Genomic DNA, 20,691 nt, shown 5'->3' with positions numbered 1-20,691 from the left:
TTGCTTAAATATGCAAATCCATGGCTTTTTGCTTCACTGCAATAAGACATGGCAGTTATTTTACTTAAATATGTATTAAAGCAGAATGCATGAACCTATCTGTATTATTTATAAACAGCCAACAACATTTTGTTCACTAATTTTTATTTTCCAAGAACCGCCTGGGACACCTTAACTACAATAAATACTATTTTATTCTGAAAAATGGGGCAAAAGGCTTTATTTATATAAGAAACTTGGTACTTTTCTGAAGGTTAATTCAGATGCCATCCAGTGATTTCCATGTGTTTGAGGTCCACAGCTTATAGCCAACAACTGTTTTAACATTAAAAATTTAGTGCTGTCCTTGCACTTGCCGACAGAATGAAGCTCAAAGCTCTTAGTTTCCTAACAGAAGTTTTCTGAAACAATGTCCATTTCTGAAATGTGCCAAAAACATAACTCTTCATGTCATTAACTTCATTTCACATCCTCTTAATGAGATCAGTTTCTTTTCCTAGAAAAAGATGCGGTTTCATGGCATAAAAATCTTACTGTTAGGGAAGAGGTTCTTGTATCTGCCAAAAGCAGCATCGCTGATGATCACCTTCACCCTGGCTGTGCTGTCCTCAGGCATGACTTCTACTTCCTGAACTGTTGCTTCTTTATAGAGCCAACTGTAAAAGTAGAAACATATTATCATCCTAAAAGGTATGACATACTGCATAAAATGTGATCTTTGCTTTAGGTCAACATGTTCCAATCTAGGTAACTTAAGACTTTAAAAGATGAAGTGCTTCACTTACTTTTCATTTGCTACTTGCTGTTTGGAAATAGGGTATACTCTTCTCATAAACTTTTCAGATTTGTGTTTTTATCAGAAATCTGGCTCCAGGACCAGTGGCTTGGTCTTTCAGGAAGTATGTTTTATTGTACTAACACACAGAACTCTGTGAAGGACACTCAGAAGCAGACTGTAAGGTATCTAATGGGGATATTTCTTCTCAATAGGTCATAAAACTTTGATAATTATCTCTGTAATTCTTGTCAGATTAAAATCAGTATGATATGATTTGGAAATTTTAAGACATGCAAGACTATGCAAGACATTTAAGACATGCAAATTTCATATTTCTCTAAGTCCCCCTTACAATTCAAAATTACTTACCTTAGCTGAGGTCCCTCTAAGTTGACATTAACTATCAGAATCTTCTTCCCTGTTGCTGTCAAAATTTTTTTCTCTATTTCTTCCTTCAACTCTTCTAAACCATGTCCATGTAGAGCAGAAATGGCTAAAGCATTTTCTTCAGTGGGTTTATATCTGAAAGGTAACAATTGCTAGCACATTTGTGCATGAAGATTAGGTTGTGAAAATATTCCAAGCAGTGACAACTTAACTGTGTTACTTTATACTGGCAGCTTCCTACAGAGGCCACTTCTTGTATAACTCAAGTGATTTCTTTTGTAATTAAAAGATAATTAATTCTTTTTAAGACCATAGTTACATATGTAAAAGATTGAGAAACACTATTAAATGTACTCAGAAGTGTGAGAGCTTTTTTCTAGACTAAGAATCTAAGAGCTGCTGGGACATAAGAAATGTTTAAGTACACTTAGCATCTCCTGCTTACCTTTCTATCAAATCCACTTTGTTATGAACTTCTACCATCGAGTCCAATAAATGGCTGGGAAGATTAAGATTCTTCAGAACTGACAGAACTGTTGCTTTCTGGAGGATTGTTTCTGGATGAGTAACATCCCTCACATGAACTATCAGATCCTAGCAAGCATCAATACACAAGACAGTGACTTAATGAAACACCAGTTACCACGTTGTAATTGCTAATTCATATAAGATACTTTCCTATCCATTAGATAGTACACTGGGAGGTTAACACTGTAAAATGAACTACAAAACAGTATTAAGCCAATACTGTCTTTTGTACCATGATGAAAGAAAATCTGTAGCAGCTTAGTTTTTTCTCTCCACAGTGAGTACGAATTGCCTCCAACAAGCCTGAAACAAATCCTGTCAATCAAGCTAGTTACAGAATTCAGATTTCAAATAACTACTGATCTAATTTTTCAAAGCCAAGGCTGTGTAAGAATAAGGCTTCAAAAATACTGGAGAAGAAAAAGACTAAACTCTAAAAAGGCTTTAGAAGAGTAATGGCTAAAAAACTGTTTGAAAAAGAAAAAAACCCCAAACCATATAACTTGTAATTCTATTTTTACATTCAAAATGCAGAAGATTGTCTTTATTCTTAGCTCTTGAGATACTATTACTGGTGCTTCACTTAGAAAGCTTTATACAAAAGACGCCAGTTTCAAGTGCATACACAATCATGTTTGCCATGATAAAAACCAAGCAACCAAATTCAGTATTTGCATTCAAAATGTTTTGTCATCTTTGCTCAAGATTGTGCTTCAAACTTCTGAAAATTAGTGAGAAGTACATTTCTTGCCTTTCATTTAACACTTCAGAATAAGAGACAAACAAGATAGTTGCAGCCAGATTTTCAAAGTCCTATTATTGCATGGTGAAGAGTCCAATCCTCAGAAGCATTCCAGCATCCAGCTACCACTGAATTTCATTACCTTTCATGATACAGGCCTTTTGTTTAAATGTCTGTGTATATGCAGCTTTACACTTTGCTATAATACAGGAAACTAGTACATTTCTGTTTATTAGAATGCTGCCTGCATCACATCACAGTCACCCACTTTTAGTGCTATAGGAAACTCTTAAGTTAAAAACAGATAATTCCAGAGGCTTTATTTCATTTTTAACTCTCAAGAAAGCGAACTTCAACTTATTCTGATGTACTAGGTTTAGTTTAGGTTTTCATATATTTAATCAGCAAAATCTGACTTGTCTGGTTTACATATTATGGAGAAGGACACATATACTCCAAATAAACCCTTTCTGAAATCTCTTTGTATCTATATATTCTATATAGTTTCAAGTGTCAGAAAACTGGCTTATGGTAAGATATTTACCTTGTTATCTTAGAAGACTACTAGAGCCAGGCAGATCCTTCACTAAGAACAGCATGCCAATTAACTTCCCCCTTTTCGAAGGGGTGAGGATTATCTAAAAGGAAACTAATTTGATTTCTCAGTTTTTACAGTCAACTACATACCGAGTAAGCCACTTCTTCTAATGTAGCTGAAAAGGACTCAACCAGACTATGTGGAAGATCAGTCAGAAACCCAATAGTGTCAACATAAATAACTGCCATATGTGAGGGCAGATAGCCAGCATGCGCTGTAATATCAAGAGTGGCAAACAGCTGATCTCTGGGTTGAAGACCTGCTTCCCCAGTCAAGGCTTTGATCAAGGTAGTCTTTCCTAATTAAAGAAAAAAAAGGACAAGATGTTAGTGCCTTATTTTAAGTAAAAAAAACTAATTTACAAGGCTCCGGTGAGTTATATGATGTAACATATCTTTTCATACCTATTTCACTAATTTAAATCTAGCCTATGATTAGTTATCTATTACAGACACAGTCTTAACTTTTGTAACTTGGAATTGGATTTAAGGCCACATCTGGAAGCTATGCTGTTAAATCACAAGATGATCAAAGACTGAACTGACCTGCAAAGTGACCTACCCACATCTCTCACCTTTAAGACTATCTGAAGAGCGCTGCCATGACAGCATTAGGAAGCATATGCTTATGCACGCTTCAGTGCTTCTGTTGTCAAATAAAATTCAGTATTTACTAGTTAAATCCAACAACAAACAGAAGCACTAACATGTAATTTATTAGGTTTATGCTTTTATTGGGCATTTTTCATGAATATAATACTATTGACATTTATTTAACTCAATGAGAGTTGAAGAATTTAAAGAATTGATGTTGCGAGTCACAGAATTTAGTCATTAAAGTGCTCAGTATATAGCCTAAAGTATTTCAATTATATGTACAAAATTGTAATATATACATACATAGTTGAATCTTCAGTTTTAAAAAATATGGAAGTATGACATTTAAGAAAAACATACAGTGTAATCCAAATCTTTGCATATATAACTGATAACAAAATTAGTGCAAGTTAAGTTGGGATACTAACAGTACAGTCTTCAGCACTATATATAAAATCTTTTTGGCACAATAGGTGCTAGGCATTTCTCCAAAATGTGTCTTCAAGACTGGGGAAAGAACCAAAATGTAACTGCAACAAGCATAATTTGCTTTCCTAACTATACCCTAACTGACAACTATTCATTACACAACTTAAATCCTAATTAAAATACGAAGCCTATTCACACCGAACTGAGTTTCTGGGTAAAGTTTCTAATTAAAAATTAGACCATGTAAGCTCTTTCATGTTACAATTTTTTGCTTACCACAGTTAGTATAGCCCATTACTGAGATAATCGGAAACTCGCGTTTTCTGCGCTGAGTTCTAAGTAAAGACCTTTTTTTCCTTAGTTTCTCCAGGGCACTCCTAATTTTAAGTTCTTTTTCTTTCAAGATACGATGCTGTGTCTCCATGAATGTTTCACCTGAAAAATACAAATGAGTAATTGGCAGAAAAGTCTACAAGAGCAATAGTAAACCAAGTGATGTTGTGCATTTGGAAATCAAGTGAGCTAGCATTAGAGAATATGAAGTTATAAATAACCAACTACAACTATGTTTTCTTGCCTAAGAAGAGTCTGAATGATAAGTAATTATTAAAACATATGCAAAGCACTCTAGAATAACCATGTACACTTATGATAAACCTCTGTAGCAGGAAATACTCTGTCCATGGTCACTTACTGAGCCAGTACAAACTAAAACTTTAAGTTACTTTCCAATAAATTTTTGTATGTTCACTTAATTAGATGCAGAACACAAACAGTTTCTCCTCCTGGCCTCCTCCAAATAAAATAAGATAAAATTAAATGTGTTTAAAGGCTATGGGAGAAAAAAAATCTTCTAATTCATGAGAATATTTAGACTTTACCTGAGCCCATGATGTACCTTGATCCACCTCTCTGCTGATCTAGCCGAGACACCTCATTTTTCAGATTTGACCTGTCAGTGGAGTAACAGGTAATTAGAAGCAACTTTCTTTAATCAAGCTATCCTAAAATGCCTAACAAATGTGAAGCAGTAGTAGATATTCTAACAGTACGAATAAACCCACTGAATGACTCTAAATAAAACCTGCTCATCACGAGAAGCCTGATGAAAAAATCCAGATTTTCCTGTCTCCTCAGCTGTGGTTTGAAAAATCATGCAACTCTCTTAGCAAATTATAATGGCTATTCCAAAATTTCAGAGAGCCAAAGATGCCTCTGATACATTCACACAACTCACATCAACAGCCACATACAAATATTTCTATGCCACGTAATGTAGAAATGTGGAAAATTCAGATACAAATTAATGCCGTTAATCTTTCTTGTTTATAGCTTTCCTTATTAAACCCATCAAAATTATAGATGGGATACACATACCCAATTCCTACACATTCTTGCAATCCATCTTCCACATTAGAAAGAACCAGGACCTTTTAATCAGAAATATATTTTGCAAGATTATTGAACACTGTCTGGTTTTGCCTGTCAGCACTGCAGAAGCTTAAAACAATGACATTATAGCAAATATTTCTAATGCTCTAATCAATCATTGAGCATACTATGCAAGCACTGAAACAGCATAGTATTACTGTTTTTGTTACTGTAAAGAACTAGTCACTAAAATATGTAAATATCAGTATGTGATTTGCACAGCTTGAGGTACCTGAGAAGTGGAATTTCAGCCAATGCTATCTGAAGTTTTGCTTCTTTGGTCCGGGCATTACAACGAAAAATGTGAAGTACAACTGTGTATCTGTCAAAGACTTTCACGCCCCAGGCATCTTCTAGTTCTTTCTTTAGCCATGTAAGACAAAATAACCTAGATGTTTTCTGTCTGCCACAGTATCAATACATCAGTTCCTACACAGCACTACAGCTACGGTTAGCTGATGGACACTTGAACTCAGAGGTTTTCAGGATTCCATTTCATTGGATGGGTAAGGATTATGAGCATAGAAAGGCAAAATTTGGTTGACCACAAAGAAAGGTGAAAAAGAGTTTAGAAGGTAGAGCTTTATGTCTAGGCCCATCAAATTCCAAGAGAATCCTTCCATTGCCTTTAAAGGATTCTGACAACAGCTCTTACAGTATGTCTCAGAATCAAGAATCTCAGTTGTTAAGTCCTTGCAAAAAATAATTATGAAATGCTGGTGTAGGAAAGGATGGGGATAATGTAGGAAATGAAAAAAAGATTACTGAATTAAAAAAAAAAAAAGAAAGGGAAGAAAGCAGGAAAATTATTTCATAACCAGCTTTTCACAAAATACTTAAGCTCCAACCAAACAAAAACCAAACAAAAAACCCACCCTTGCTCTAATTCAGCAAAAGACACTTAAAGTATGCAGTAGTTCCCCTCTGCCATGTCTAAAATCCCGAATGTTTATGTTTTATACACATTCTCAAACACTTTCTTGAATCAACCCTGTTAAACTGCTCTTAAGATCTAGATTTGCAAAAAGAAAAATTTTTTACCAAATCTAGGACTAAAAGAACTCATACTGTAAATCAGGGAATAAAAACTAGGAAATTGAAAGGAAACATTTTCAACTTCCATTTCATCAATAAATTGGAACAGAGATGGTAAATATCTCTAATAGGTAGGTATCTCAAGCATAGATAAACCTATGTAACTTATTAGGTTTATGCTTTTACTGGGCATTTCTTCATGAATATAATACTATGCTATCTCAAGCATAGCTACCTATTAGAAATATTTACCATCTCTGTTCATTTTATAATCAGGGAAAACATTCAAAACTACCAGCAAAGCATTAATGCTTGCTTGCAGAATTTGCACGCGCTTTACACCCTGCATGATGCTGTACATGCAATAAATCTAAAAAGTATTTATTTCACTTTATCTAAGCATTTCAAAGAGCATCTATAGTTCACGCACCAACTGTTTTACTGCCAGTGTTAAAAAAAGTGAAGCATGCTCCTCCTCTCAACATAATGCATCAATTTAAAATATGGTTTCTTTTTAAGGGTTAGGAATGGAAGTTTAAATATCTGAAACATTCAAATATAAGCTTGCTCTGAATTTACGCCTCATATTCAAAATATAATACAGCATCCACAAAACTATAGGAAAATAAATGCACTATCCATATAGGTATAAAACTTGTGCATATAGCTAATCCAAAATGTTGACATTCTTCATAACAAAAGCTGTGTTACTGCTTCCATTTTGTGAAAAAGACCTTGAGTAGCTTTTCCAACATTTTAAATAGTGCCAGTGGCAAATACAAGTGCAGAGTCTATACTAAGTTGCTATTAGGCTGCTGGAAAATTTCATGCATGAGAGCTGGAAACATGTATCAGTGGGACAAATGTTATAGGAATTAAGTTTCCTTTCGACAAAACTCAGTCCAGGTGGCTTCACACATTACCATATGCAAATTTAGAGTCTTAACTGACCCTACTTCTCATAACATCCATAGCTTCCAAACAATACTGATGTAAACAATATGATTTGATACTGTATTTAATTACCTTTGTTAGTGAAGATATTCTTTCCACATTCAAGAAGACAGCTGTCACATGGGGCAATTTTTTAATCTTTTCTAAAAGATGGATAACCATTATAAAATAGCGTTAAATGTCAATTCTTTTTAAAATATACAGAATATAAAACCATTTTGCACTGAGCAGAATGCTCACAAAATAGCAAATGGCATCATATTCTTTGTTCACAGAACAGCTGTATTTGCTTTAATTCAGTACTATGTAAAACAGCTGCCAGTTTCACTTACGTCAATGACATAAACATAGGGATTAAGTTGCCTCACACATTTTCAGTTAGCATGGGTTATTTCTATACTAACCTTAAAAATATTCAGTGAAGTCTGTTTGCAAACCTGCATGATAGATGAACAAAATTCTCTCTCTTTTCAGCTTTCATACCTATCCTTAAACAGTTCAGCTGCAGAAGTCTTCCATTTAGAATGATGCAGTGCTTAAAAATCTCAGTCCTTACCTGTCAAAACCTGAAAGTTTCCTTTGCCAAAAATAAACTTCTTGTCAGGATTTTTTGTAGGAATAATTATTTTATCTAAAACTGTCCAGTTCTGAAGGGTGTCTACAAGAGCAACGGCTTCAGCAATCTGTAATTCAGCTTTAGGAACAGGAAAAAAAAAAAGATTATTTTATATATGTTAAAAAAATATATATAATACCATCATAACTTTGCTCAGATTTTCAATAACTACAGTATGTGCATGAACAGGGAAGGCTTAGCTACACTGAAATTCTACTAGGGTATTTATTTTAACCTCTAGCACAAGGACCAAAATATCTTACCTCTAATCAGAGTAATTAAACTTCTTGTTTGATGCAATTTAACCACACAAAGCATCTTTCTGCCAGTACAAATTATTTCTATGGTTGTTGATTTAGAAGAATTTTTAATTGTATTGTCAGCAAAGAAGTTACCAAGCTTTTTACCCCAACAAGTGTCATGAGTAACTAGTTGGAAAATAAATCGTTACTTTAGATAAGCACAAAACCACGCGATTAATTCCTTGGTGTTTTGCAGCAACATTTAAAGCATTACTAATACGGAATATCCTGCTGCTAACATCACTGGTACTTATTCATAAAGGACCTACATTGATTTCTAACTTGCTAAAACCAGCAGATTCCAATCCTGTATTTGGGTTCATCAGTCACTTTTTTTTTTTTTTTTAAACCTCTACATGGCAAAACACTGCTTTTTGAGGACTTTGTGAAATCACGAAGACTACATGGGCAGATGGATCAGCAGATCCAGTTTTGATTTGCCAGACTGGAATATGAGCCTCTTTTTCGTAACAGATTTGTAAAGTTTCTCTAGATAGCAAAACATAATTGATACATTAAATAGATTACCTTGGTCCAAAAGGTAATATATTTAAAAAGATAACCATGATCCTCTTTCTCCTCATATTGTTAGTGTTCCTTGTAAAATGCACAGATTTCCTGATGTACCTGTGGTGTTTCAACAATCATTCCAAAACATTTGTTCAGGCTTCAGGCTCTTCATCTGGAGGGCCTAAATAAATGGAAAGGGACCACTGCTATTCTTCTGTATGTCTGGACAGAAATGTGCCTTTCTTTTTTGTTTGGCTTTTTTTTTCATTTGTAAAATGGGAATGCTTATGTAAATTCTGAAAAGGCTACAAACTTTATTCTGCAAAGTGACAATTTGTTATAATTAGCAGCACTAATAAAACTAAAGGAGATTTACCTTCATCGCATGATAAACTTGAATGCAAGGAGTATTATATGTAAATTGACATATATATAAAAAACTAACTTACAAAACGTTTAATCCTTTCTACTGTAACTGTGTAATTAGAGAAGCGTTTGGAGAAAACATCAAGCCAAGTTCATAATACATTTTAAGTATGCATGATTAATGCATACACATTAGCTAGCTACAAGGATTTCTGAGGAGAATCTAAGAATAGCAATGCTAATTAAGGTCCTTATCAAGGAATTATTGGCGACTGCATCCCTCAGTAACTACACAAAAGCACTCCTTTAAGTCCATGACAGGACTTATTTACACAAGACCTCACTTCACTACACTCTCTTCTGTGGACAGGAGAGTGTTGCTGCTCTTCAGCCAACATCTGGGAAGCCTAAGGCTGAAGGACTCCAGCCTGCCTGGCCAGGCACCACTGTTGAGGGATGAAGGCTATTAACGTTCAACTAATAAGAGAGGAACCCATCAGCACCCTGAACACTCCATGCACCGAGTGGTTTTATTGTCCAAGACCCAAAGTTAGCGTGATTTACGAGTCAAAGCACAGATCTGCCAACACTCGCCGAGCACACACTGTCTTTTAGAGTTGTCACACAAGAAAACGGGGACCTAGACCTTTTACCCGAGTTTGTATTTCGCTAGTCCAGACAGCATTTCGCAGTTTTACCACTACAGCAACAGCTCTGCTTGACACCACCGGCACCAGTTCCCTCAAACGCATTCCTGCAGGCCTCAGAGGTCTAGAACAGGCGGAAACCGGGAAGGGACGCGGACAAGGGGAGCAGGAAAGCGGCGCCGCCGGAGGCGCGGGGGCCGACCGGCCCGCAGCCGGCGAGGCGGCCCGATCCCGGCCGGTGGAGCCCGCCCGCCCGCCCAGCCCGGGGCGGCCACGCACCCGTGGTCAGCGGCGACTTCTTCGGGCCCCACTTGACAGCCGGGTGCACCACGGCCACGCGCTGCGCGCCGGGCTCCACGGCCAGCGGCGAGGGGGCCAGCAGCTCCTCCAGCTCCGCCTCATCCTCATCTTCATCTTCCTCCTCCTCCTCCTCCTCTTCTTCATCCCTGCCGGCGCCGGCCACCCCCTTCCACCGCCCTCCGCCGCCGCCGCCGCCACCCGCCCGCGGTGGCTCGCCCCGGCTCGGCGGCCGCTGGGGAGCTCGCAGGCGAACGGCGGCGCTGAGCGGGCGGACAGACAACGGCCCGTCGCGGCAGTGGGCCGCGCCGAGCGCCGCCGCCGCCCGCCGGCAGCGCAGCAGGAGCGACTGCACGAGGCGGCCGGGCCCCATCACGCTGCCGCTAGCAGGGCCTCGCCACCCCCTCCCCCGGGCAAGGCAGCGGGGCGGGACCGTTACAGGGCGCCCCCTTCCGCCCTCGCCCGGCTGCTACGGAAGCCCCAAAGCACCGGCACCTCACCAGCCGACGGCGCCCGCCCCGCCCACTTGCGGTTGTGGCCCACGTGTCAGCGATTCCTGCCTATGATAGGCCGGATCGCGCCCAGGGACGGCTGTGATTGACGCTGGGCCTGAGCCGCCGTAGCGGAGGGGGGAAGCGGTGTTGGCGCGCGCTCGGGCCGGGGGAGCGTGTCCCTGGGGCAGGTGAGTGGCCGGTCCTGCGCAGCGCGCACGCACCGCCGGGCTTCCGTCCTCCCGCCGTCGGCCTGGGCCGCGGCCGCGCCCCGCCTCTCCCGGCGCGGCGCACCCGACTCCAGCCCGCAGCCGCACGTCCGTGTGTACGGCTGGGTGGGAGTCCCCCGCGTCCCGGGCCGGCCCGCCGCTGCCCGTCATGTCCCTCAGGGCCGTGGCGAAGCCCCTGAGACAGCTGTCCTGTGGGGGGTGCGGGGCGCGGTGCCGCCGGCGTGACGGGGGGTCTGCCCGAGGGGGAGGAGGGTGCGCGGGCCGTAGGGCCCCGGGCGGCTCTCTGACGGCCGGCGGTTTGTACGCCCGGCCTCACCAGGGCCCTCGCCAGGGGTGCGGTCCCACCTCTGAATTCTTCTTTGAATTAATTTCTTTCTTCAGGTTGCATCCCTTGCTGCGACTTGGTTTTGCCGGGGGACTTTCTGACTTAATTTTAGGGAAATACCTAGAATTAACTCTATTTATTTTCTTCTCTTGACAGTTTTTGGCTGCTGTTTCGCCCACAAGAGCCAAAGCTTTGTTAAGTTTTTAAGACCACCGATCTTGGTGAATTCTCCTCAGAAGTGGTGCTGATCATGTTAGCGTGCTCTCTGTGCTGCTGAAATAATGTAGTGGAAATGATAGCGGAGCCCAACACAGCCAGTAACCTTTCCAGCCAAAAGTAAGACCTGGTGCAGGTTGTCTGTCAAGCTTGTTGGTAAATTAAGGTGCTGTCCCTTAATTTGTGCCCCATGGATAGTGGGGCAGTCTACAGTGTGTCATTTTGGGTGGGAGGGAAGAAAAAAGGGGTTTGCTCTGCACTGTGTCTTTTTACTAATGTCTCCATTTTATTCCCTTTTATGTATCGTTTAGCATCTTTTTAACATAGTGTTTTATGCTGATTGACAGGGACCCTGGCCTTACAAGCTTTTCTGTGCCTTATTCACCACAGTGTAAATGAACCTACTTTGAAAAAAAAATAATGAGCAGGTTCATAGTCAACCCATGTGTTCACTTCAGTGGTGAGCTTGGGGATGCTAAGGGGGAAGAGTGCCAAGTAATCTGTAGTCTCCCTGTTGGCATTGAGGGGGGCATTACTTCTCTATAGCTGCTTTTATCAGGGATACGTCAGGTCGTCTCCCTTTCATAATGTATGTTTTTAGACATCAGCTGGGATGGCCTGTAAGCCAAATGTATTCATGTCCTTGTTTACAAATGGGTTTTGGAAGTAGAAAGAGCAAATATAAATAATCAAATGGTGAAGTTAAAACATTTGGGCATATCTTGTCTAGTTTCAAAGAATGAAGGTTCTTAGATGTCCAGTGTTGCATGCTTTGACTCATTGCAGCCCAATCCTTGCTGATCCTGTCACCTTTTGAGCAAGTCTGCTCCAGGTCTTTAGCTTCATTAAGCTCCAATGAAAGCTGAGAGGTGTTTTCCATGTAGTCCATGAAGACAATTAATATAGCTTCCCATATGTTCTTTCCAGTATGTTTCATCCGAAGCCAGCCTCTTAGTTTCAGAAGTGTCAGGAAGGCATGTGGCAATTAGAATCATAGAATCTTTGGGTTGGAAGGGACCTTTAAAGGCCATTCAGTATTTACCTGTACTTCCTATGTTGCTTCTAAAAGATGAAGCAGTTATATTGAAATTTATAATTTTAAATATCTACAGGTAGTATTCTTCCAGTAACATAGATTAATTGTTCCTTTTACAGAGCTAAAGGAATATGTTATCTCTTTGTTAAAGAGGTAGCTTGCTTTTTAAGTGTGAGTCACTAAATCTGCTCCAAATGTTTATTAAGATGAGAAAACTCAATTTAGAAATTCTCACAATAGTATTGTGTTTGAGGTGTTTGAGGACTAGACGAAGGACTTTGCTTTCTTCCTACTTGGAGTGTTTTTATCTCATCAGTAATACTTCAAGTGCTAGTGAAACGACCATATTGTGTCAGGAATGCGAGGTAAAAATGAGTCTGTGAGCCATATGTAACAGGGTATAAAGGCGAAAATCAGGATGAGATAGGAGTGGTATTCTGCCTGTGCTTTCATACTGATTGCTGATGGAAACAAAGTAAATGGCTGAGAACTGTTTCTTACTAGTGCATGAGGCAGTGAATTTAGGTATGCAAAAATGCTCAATATGGTGTAGACTAATAGAGGGGAGCAAAAAAAAAGTTCAAAATTTATAAAACCTACTGTTGAACTCGTATAGGTGAAAATATGTTAAATGGAGTTATGTATAAGGATTGCTGCAGAAGTGATCACATGTCATCCTCAAGTAAATGGAGTGGTTCCTATTTTGCTCAAGAAGATAGGAGGATGTCTTAATCCTTTTAACAGTTTCTTCAACAGAAAATTGGTTGTGCAAATAAAAACTCCATTAATATATCTCATTTAATTTCTAAGTGGTTTCATGGGGTTCAGTTTCTAGGCTCTGGTCTAGTTCCTCCAAATGTTTAAGTACCTGCCTTATGAATAACCTTACTGGAAGCATCAGTATTAAAAGAAAAAAAAAAAAAAAAGAAGAGAAAGGAGAACATGAGTATTGATAGTATCTGGATTTAAAAAAATCTCTACTTTTATGTAGGTTGTCTGTTGTAGCATGGTGCTTTGTGTGGCATCGCTATGTGCTGTGGTGCACTGATAACCAAAACAATTCAGAAACTAAATGGGTTTTTAGTATTAGTGTTTAGTGCTTAGTTACATTTGTTGAGTGTTTAGGAGAGATGCATCGTGCATGTGTGAAAATTACTCTAAGTGGTTTCATCACAAAGATGTTGTTTTACATAGTGGTGTTAGCCCAACAAGAGGAAGCTGTAGATCAACGGTCTTCTCATTCTTGCAGGTTTTGGTGAGCTTTGGTAAGCATGTTGTTCTCTATACCAAACATTCCCTTGCTTTGAGCCCCTTTTACTACAGGTACATTTTGCCTGGCATAAGCTGACAAAGTAAGTAGCATAGGGCCAGCAGATACCATCTGTTGTGCCATGCTTCAGGATGTTCTTGGGAAAAGAGATGTACGAGTTAAAGCTTCAAAGGAATGTATTCTAGACAGAGATAGTAAAAGCAGTACATGATCAGACATGCTTGACTGAACTGTCTTGCAGCAGTTCTGATTTTTTCTTTATTTAAATGTTTTAATTAAATTTGGACTCAATTATAGCTGCTGTAATCAAATGCAATGCATTTATTTTCATTATGGGATGGAGTAAGTTACTAAATAGTACATGCACACAATTAATGAAAATTGTTTGAGAGTGTGTTGAGTGTTATGTTGAGGTGTAATGCAGAAACAGGTAACACGTTACCACAATGTTGGCTGCCGTCTGAGTTGTAGTTCTAGTGAAACAGTGCAAGTGAGAACATGTTAGTCCAGCCCCATAATATTGCATTCTGCTTTGAAAACAGGACCGAAAGGATTTAATCACATAGGAGAAGCAGCTCCTTGACAAACGTGTTTGGATTCTTTTTATTTGTGGTCTGTAGAAGGATCTGGGAAGAGCTAAGTGGCATCAGAAAAGGAATACATGTTGCTATTGTTTGCTGCTTGTTATTTTCAACTAGGAAGTCTCTGGTGGTGCTTGAGATACTTAATCTCTGTGGCTCGCAACTACAAATCAAAGAAAACATTTGAAAGCTTTTGCAAATTATTGCTTATAGCATGCGGACTCAGTTGTGAACTATAGTTCATCCCTCTCTTTTCTATAACATGCATAAGTCTAGACAACTGATGTAAGGACTGGTTGTTCCCGAATTATTTTCTTGGCTTCCATCTGTCAAACACTGTGGCACATTTTGAATTTTTCTATGACAAGACATTAATTTAGTTTAATTTTCATGGGACTTTTCTCTGTAGGAAAGTTAAGCATTTGCATAATTGTATTTAGGAATTTGATATATTTTTATAGAATTTTATATTTATATAGAATTTTTGTAGGAGACTTTGGAAGCCTAATTTTAGATTGCTTATGGTGAAGTGTCCCAATAGATTAAAAAAGTAAACAGAGATGTGTTTAAATAAAACCTTCTGTCTGCTCTCACTAACAAAATAACATGAGATTGATGCTATTCAGGCTTAGGATTTGCTTTGCAGAGGCAAAGTCTGACTGAAACAGTCTTGGGAAGAACAGCAGCAATGCTTATCAGGTATTGATAAACCAAGCTGGAGTCAAGCTGGCTCTGCATCCATAGCACAGTTAATTCTCCATTTGGGTTAGCCAGCACTGGATATTGGAGAGTTGACTATACCTGATGGTGTAATACAGTTTTTTTCTTTGTAAAGTGGTCAGTTGTGTTGATGAGTTGTCTTTGGCTGGATGCCAGATGCCACCAAGCCACTCTATCACTCCCCTCCTCAGTAGGATGGGGCAGGGAGAAATTAAGATGGAAAAAACCTATATGGGTCAAGATAAAGGCAGTTTGATAAAGCAAAGGCTATGTGTGGAAGTAAAGGAAAACAAAAGATTTATTCTCTACTTCCCATCAGCAGGCAATGTTCAGCCACTTACCAGTAAGCAGGGCTTCAGTATGTGTACTGGTTGCTCCAGAAGACAAACATCATAATAACGAATGCCTCCCGCCCCCCACCCTCCTTCTTTTCTCTTAGCTGTTATTGCTGAGCTGATGTCATATGGTATGGAATATCGCTTTGGTCATTTTGGGTCAGCTGTCCTGGCTGTGTCCCCTCCCAAGATCTTGCTCACCCCCAGCATACTGGTGAGGGGGGAATGTGGGAGAGACAGCCTGGATGCTGTGGGAGCACTGCCCTGCAGTAGCCAAAACACTGGTGTGTTATCAACACTGTTCTAGCTACCAGTACACAGCACAGCACTGCGAGGGCTGCTGTGGGGAAAATTAACTCCATCTCAACCAGACCAGATACAGTTAGTACACTCTCTAGTTGCAGCAGTATCACGAAAATTAACGTAACTGTACACTCTCATATTTACTTTCTTTTTGTGCCTTCTTATAGTACAAGTCAACTGGCTTCATGTCCTGGCCACTGTAGTTTAAAAGGAGGCCATAGCAGCCAACTACCAGTACTGGACCTGCTGCACAAGTGGGATCCAGCTCGTCTGCTCAAACATGACCTTTGGCAAAGCATATTGTTAGCATTGGGGATGATGAAAAGTGGCATCATTTCATTGCAGATAAATGTATGGCTTCAGATCTCCCAGAAGGTGCATCTTTGTTCATAAAATTATTCCTACATCATAGTAGCAATGACCTGCAAATGAAATTTCTGATGTATCTTTTTCTTCAGCATGTTTTGTAGACAAAGTAAAACTGTTTCTTCCTCTCATTTTAAATTGTGGACCCATCAAATGTCATTACCTTGTCTTGTTTAGAGCACTCATGAAGTGAATGCATACTTGTGTTATTGATTCCTAGTGCAAAGCTCTTAAGTCAACAAAGGCTGCCTTAAGTCAACAGCAGCATTCTGTTTCATTTACTTACTTTCTACTTCCTTGATAGCTTTGATAATGTTGCTAGTTTTCTCATTATCTGTATATCTTACAGGAAAGACAATAGTTTGAAAAAGGCTCCAAATTTCTGTTGTACTTTTGAAGTTAACCGTTCGGTTTTTAGTAACAAAATGACATAACTTCCAAATGATTCATTAAAAATAACAAAAAACATAGATATGCTTTTATTTTTTCCTGTTGTTTGTACTGAAGTGTGTAGTTCTGTGTTTTTGTTGCTAACCCCTTCAATGTCTTTGTTACGCTTCAGAGAGAATGCTGTCCATGATGAGACTGTGCCCGAGTCTGCTGTGCAGAATGGCAGCTGCGTGAGAAATGGCAACTTGAAGACACCAGTAAGTTGATTTTTAAATTTTTTAAAAAATACTATGGAATTTATTTTCTGTCTCATTCGATTGTTACAAAATTCCATAAAACAATCACAATACAGTGCATCTAAAATCTAATCACTGGGTATAGCTTGACCCCCCAAATTCCATTGGCATCAGAGCCTCAATGCTGGCTTTTGAACAGTCAGTTCATTTCAGCATGTGTTTTTCCCTAGCTGTGCACTGTGTGCAGCAAATATTAAACTGCAGGTTTTGTGTTTACCCTTTGAATGAAAAGATGTAGAAGAGCTTCTGTGCTTGCTGTCTATTCTTCAGAAATTACAGCTGCCACTGAAAAGTGCCTTCCAGGTAGTACACGACTGTTCAGAAGCTTCTTTCCTGTTATACCTTCCTATGCTTATGACTCGTTGAGAAAAAATTCAAACTGATAAATCCTTTCTTTCATCCCCTTCTAGTATGGTCATGTTTGATAAGGCTTTATCAGTGCCCTTGAAGCTTAAAAGTTAGCACCCTGGGGAAGTCATTACAATGATAGTAAAATAAACTTGTTATTAGGGGTAATTCATGTGTCTGTGAATGGCTGTTACATGTTGCATCTTCTTACATACTTTCTTTGCTTGACTCTTTTCAGAGAGAGAAACGGAAGGTCCGAGAACAGTGTGAAAACATAAGGAGAAATTCTTCCAGTAGCAGAAGACTGAGCCAGCTGCAGAATGGAGAAGTGGTTGAGGCAGTTACATTGTTCGAAGTGGTTAGCATGGGGAAGCAGGCCATGCAGGTATTTCTAGCTCTGAATTCTGAGAGGAGTTGGTGGAGGGAAGATGGATAAAGAGTGGTCATTTCAGTTATACTGTGGAGCACTGAAAATTTGTTCTGTTTTGTCATAGGTGGGGAGGAAACATGTTTTACTGGAAAACTGTTATGAGCATGGCTCTTGAAAAGAATGCATCTTTGAGAAATTAGTGAAAAAATAGCTGTCAGCTATTTAAAAAGAGGAAGGAAATACATACCTAAACCAATCTTCCTAAAGCAGTGTCTGAACACATGAACAGATAATTATTTTTAAAAATACAGAAAAGGTTTAACAATAGAAAATTTTGGTTGTTCAGGATTCTGAAAATCAGGCATTTTATTGGGAGTAGCTTGCCTTTTGGTATTTGTCTTTTACCCCCATTCCAATGCAGTTTGACAGCAGTTTGTACAATAGTCAGGTTCCCCGTGCAACTTTCGTCAGTGTGGGGAAGCCCACCTCCCCATATTCTTTGAGCATATGTGTATATTATGTTTGTATATGTGTATGAAGCATTAAAACCTGGAGCCTCAACTATTTTTATACAGGTTTATGTATATGCCTCCAGTATGTAGTGTCTGTATGCAAAGTGTGTATGTACACACCTGAAAAGTACATTTGTATTTTGGATGCAAGACTTTAGTTTTCCAAGATGTTAGCATGGATGGACTTTTGTGATGCTACAGCTGTGTTCCCATTGGTAGAGGTCCCGGAAGAGCTCAGCTGCTGCTGTGCAAAGCATGATGTGAAAGGCTTGGAAAGGCAACAGCTTGAGTCCAGGCTGCTGCTGCTAGAATTCATTAGACCTGGGTGGCACTACAGGTGGGTTGAAGCCTGGATAGCTTTTCCCAGCAGGCTTGTGTCACATACAGGCTGTAGGCTGTACTGCTCTAAAAATGAAATGTGGAGTGTGTGGGTTTTTTTTTTTTTAGCTTAGTGTAGTATGTGAACTGTTTCAGCCTTCTGCACAAACCAGGTGATAGAGAAGAAGAGAACTTCCAGGGAACATGGCTAATACTAAGTATTAGATCGTGCGGAGGTTAAATTTTTTTTTTTTTAAATGAAACTCTTACCTCAGTGGTAGCAAGAAATCAGAAGGACGATGTTTTGGTTTTTGTATATTAAAATCATGAATTATTAAAATGTGGTTATTTTCCCTGTTAACAGGGAGCAAAATGTCTGTGAGTGGCAGCATTGCCTAGAGCAGAACTTGTGAATGAGCAGTTCAAGACTTCGTTTTGCCCAGAAGGAGTCTTTTGCATGTACTATTAGAAATGGTGCAAAATGGTGTGGAGTTTATTCTAATTTTTATAATTTAATGGAGATGGAACAGTGTTAGTTGGTGTCTTTATTTTGGGTGTCCTCAGTGGAGTGCAGCATGCTGTGTTCAGCTCCTGACTAACGAGTTCTTTAATCTGTTCTAGTCTGTAGTAGATGACTGGGTTGAAGCTTATAAACAAGACAGGAATGTGGCACTTCTAGATCTGATCAACTTCTTCATTCAGTGCTCCGGCTGTCAAGGTAATTTACCCTCTTAGCCCTTTCCATTGTCTGTGGGTGAGAGTAGTCTGAAGTGTCCTTCCTAAAATGGAATTTTTCTCTCCAGTAAATTATGTTCTTATCTGTACTGTTAGTTAAGACAAACTCCAGATGGGCAGGACTAACAGTAAAGAATGTTGCTCGTTACCAATGTAATGTCTTTGTCTCTGTGTTTACAGCATACCAACTCTCAGAGCTGTATTTGAACACGGTTTGCAAGGTCAGGTTTCTGAAGTAGCACATTGCATCGCTTTGCAGAATCCCCACATAGGGAAGATAGTTTTGATGACTGTTCTAATTAAAATCCAGTGTTTCAGTTGCCGTTTGTTTTGTAATTTCCTAGTATCTTTTGTTTTGCTAGCATCTTTGTTTGCAAGTAAACAACTAGCAAATTGAGCTTCCTGCTTTGGCGGCTAGAAAAGCAGTATCTTGCCTCATTGGGGTTACTTTTACCAGAGGGTTGTGAAGCTGTTTCATAACAAACATAGAGACACAGTGACTTCTTGGGACAGTTTGCTAGCGAAACGCTTCAGGATGGCATGTAAGAGTTTTAAGAAGACTATTCTGTTGGCTTGAAGCTTCTATGTGTATTTAAGCAGCTAGAACGTCCCTTTTTACACTTCAAGATTTTTTCCAGGTCTTTGACTAATATGCCTTCTCTTGTGGAAAATGTTTTGGGGCCTTAGACTAGCAGTGGGCAAAATTTTAGTAAATCCTTGAAATAAATGAATGGACAGAGAACATAGCTATGCCAGACAGCACAGAGCAGATTTCTCTAATGTGAATTTCAGTTTTGGTTCATCAGTATTTTCTACTACAGATGAGTTTGTATCTCCCTATATATATGTTGCACGTACCAATGTAAGCAGAGATAAGAGTCCCCCTTTCTTGGTGTTTCTGAATTTAAAATAAAAGCCTTACTGTGGTTTGGACTAGATTAATGTAATACAGTTGTCAGTAATTTTTCTTTTTAAAACATTACTTTTCTAGGCATGGTAACAGCAGAGATGTTTCAAAGTTTGCACAAGAAGGATGTCATGCGAAAAATGACAGAGACCTTTGATGAGGTAGGCACAGCTTTGACTTTGTATAGCTTTTTCATATAAACAATAGGTTTTGCCTTAATAGCTGACCTGGACAGAGTTCCTGCTCCTTCTCAGGAGCTGTGTCCCGTTTCCTTAATTTAGAAGAATAATCCTGTTTTTCACAAGAGAAATTTGGTGTTGTAATGACCCATTTTAGCAGCAGGAGGATATATTTTGTGTAAGTAATTTTTATTTTCAGAGTTTTATTAGGGCTATCTAACTGCAGTCTTCCTGAATCTGGCCTTCTCTTAGGAGGTCTTTTCATAGTGACTTTATAGAAGTAAATATAACCCAGCATTGCAGCAGTTAAATGGTTCCTTTAGTTTTTGGTTGATAGGTCCTTTTAAAAATATTATTGTGGATTGCCCATGAGCTAATTCAAAGATATGTGTTAGCCCATATTTTTATTAGAATCTTTTTCTTCTGTTTTACTGACAATATGAGCTTTTTATAGCTGTATTATGTCATATGAAAGAAGAAAAATGCATTTCTGATTTTTATATCATTGTCAAACCAATAGTGAATATCTCATTTCTTGAGGATTGTT

At 39.1% G+C, this 20,691-nt stretch overlaps 2 protein-coding genes across 2 annotated transcripts in view; one reads left to right on the top strand and one right to left on the bottom strand.

Annotated features, from left to right (window-relative positions):
- Nucleotides 1–514: 514 nt before the first annotated feature.
- GTPBP6 (GTP binding protein 6 (putative)) lies at nt 515–11,232 on the bottom strand (the record flags this gene model as incomplete). The annotated part of the gene is made up of 10 exons (XM_082012671.1): nt 10,199–11,232; nt 8,035–8,172; nt 7,551–7,621; nt 5,722–5,852; nt 4,940–5,010; nt 4,335–4,493; nt 3,123–3,331; nt 1,611–1,759; nt 1,148–1,300; nt 515–656 (listed from the first exon to the last, which is right to left on the bottom strand). The coding sequence occupies exons 1-10, from the start codon at nt 10,587–10,589 to the stop codon at nt 515–517; spliced, it is 1,614 nt and encodes a 537-aa protein (XP_081868797.1). The 5' UTR covers nt 10,590–11,232.
- Nucleotides 11,233–11,554: 322 nt separating this feature from the next.
- The window catches only part of LOC309409865 (cohesin subunit SA-2-like), a gene marked incomplete at both ends in the record, with an annotated part of 64,401 nt that continues 55,264 nt past the window's right edge, over nt 11,555–20,691 (top strand). The window contains 5 exons of the mRNA XM_082006113.1: nt 11,555–11,598; nt 16,652–16,736; nt 17,362–17,508; nt 18,945–19,041; nt 20,050–20,126. Coding sequence (XP_081862239.1) covers nt 11,555–11,598; nt 16,652–16,736; nt 17,362–17,508; nt 18,945–19,041; nt 20,050–20,126 — 450 coding nt within the window. The remainder of the gene's footprint in view (nt 11,599–16,651; nt 16,737–17,361; nt 17,509–18,944; nt 19,042–20,049; nt 20,127–20,691) is intronic.

This window comes from Phaethon aethereus (genome assembly GCF_964289735.1).
Source record: "Phaethon aethereus genome assembly, chromosome: 1".
NCBI classification, from domain to species: Eukaryota; Metazoa; Chordata; class Aves; order Phaethontiformes; family Phaethontidae; genus Phaethon; species Phaethon aethereus.
This window is presented reverse-complemented; position numbering and strand designations above follow the sequence as displayed.